We start from the raw sequence: 837 nt of genomic DNA, 5'->3' as shown, positions 1-837 counted from the left end.
TTTTTTTTTTTTTTGCAGATATGAAGAATGCATTGAAAGAAATATTGAGCTTGAATCAAAAGGTGATGAAGCACAACGTAAGAATGCTACACTTGAAGCTGAACTTCAACGAACTAAAGAACGCCTTTCAGATAATCAGGTTAATCTGACTATTTTCAGTAATTAATTTCAATTTTAAATTATGCCTCAATTTTTGTATTCCTTTTGCTTACAGGCTGCACTTCGTAAATTACATGAATTAGCGCAGGATACTTCGCGTGAGTTAGAAAAAGAGAAAAGAACTCGTTCACTTTCTCCAGGTGATAATTAATAGTATCAAAAAGATGAGGAAGTAAAATTTGACTAATCGTTTTTTTTTTTTTTAAATAAATAAACATGATATGCAAATTTTAGCTTTAGTAAAATAATAGTTTACAAAAAAAACAAAACAAAATAGAATTATTTTGTAAGAAATTAAAAAAAAAAAAGAAAAAATAGTTTAGGTCGTACGCCACTTCCACCATCAGAAGCTTTACGCAGTGTTCGTAATATCATTCGTAATAAAGATAGCCAAATACAACAATTGGAGAGAAAATTAAAAATTGTTGAAGGCCAGGTAAATTAAAATTTACAATTTGTAAAATAATTCAATGCGCATTTTGCAACAATTCAAGCTTACAAGCTATATTTTACCATCATTTCTTTTAATATCATATTAATTTTAGGTGAAAGAATTCGTGAATAAATTCGAACATGCTGATGAAGCTCGACGTTATCTAGACAAACATCTAGCTGAAAGCAAACGTGACCTAACAAATCAGTATGAAATTTTAAACAAATTCAAATGAAAAACAAAAA

At 28.3% G+C, this 837-nt stretch overlaps 1 protein-coding gene across 1 annotated transcript; it reads left to right on the top strand.

Annotated features, from left to right (window-relative positions):
• Positions 1–49: 49 nt before the first annotated feature.
• On the top strand, positions 50–827 carry LOAG_16107 (hypothetical protein; the record flags this gene model as incomplete). Its single annotated transcript, XM_003151595.1, has 4 exons — positions 50–139; positions 215–299; positions 483–595; positions 705–827. Coding segments are annotated over 4 exons (411 nt in total), but the record flags the coding sequence as incomplete, so codon positions are not given.
• Positions 828–837: the final 10 nt, after the last annotated feature.

The sequence above is a fragment of the Loa loa genome (genome assembly GCF_000183805.2).
Source record: "Loa loa unplaced genomic scaffold supercont3.4081, whole genome shotgun sequence".
Taxonomy (NCBI): domain Eukaryota; kingdom Metazoa; phylum Nematoda; class Chromadorea; order Rhabditida; family Onchocercidae; genus Loa; species Loa loa.
Note: the sequence above shows the minus strand (reverse complement) of the source record. Positions and strands in the feature narration are given on the sequence as shown.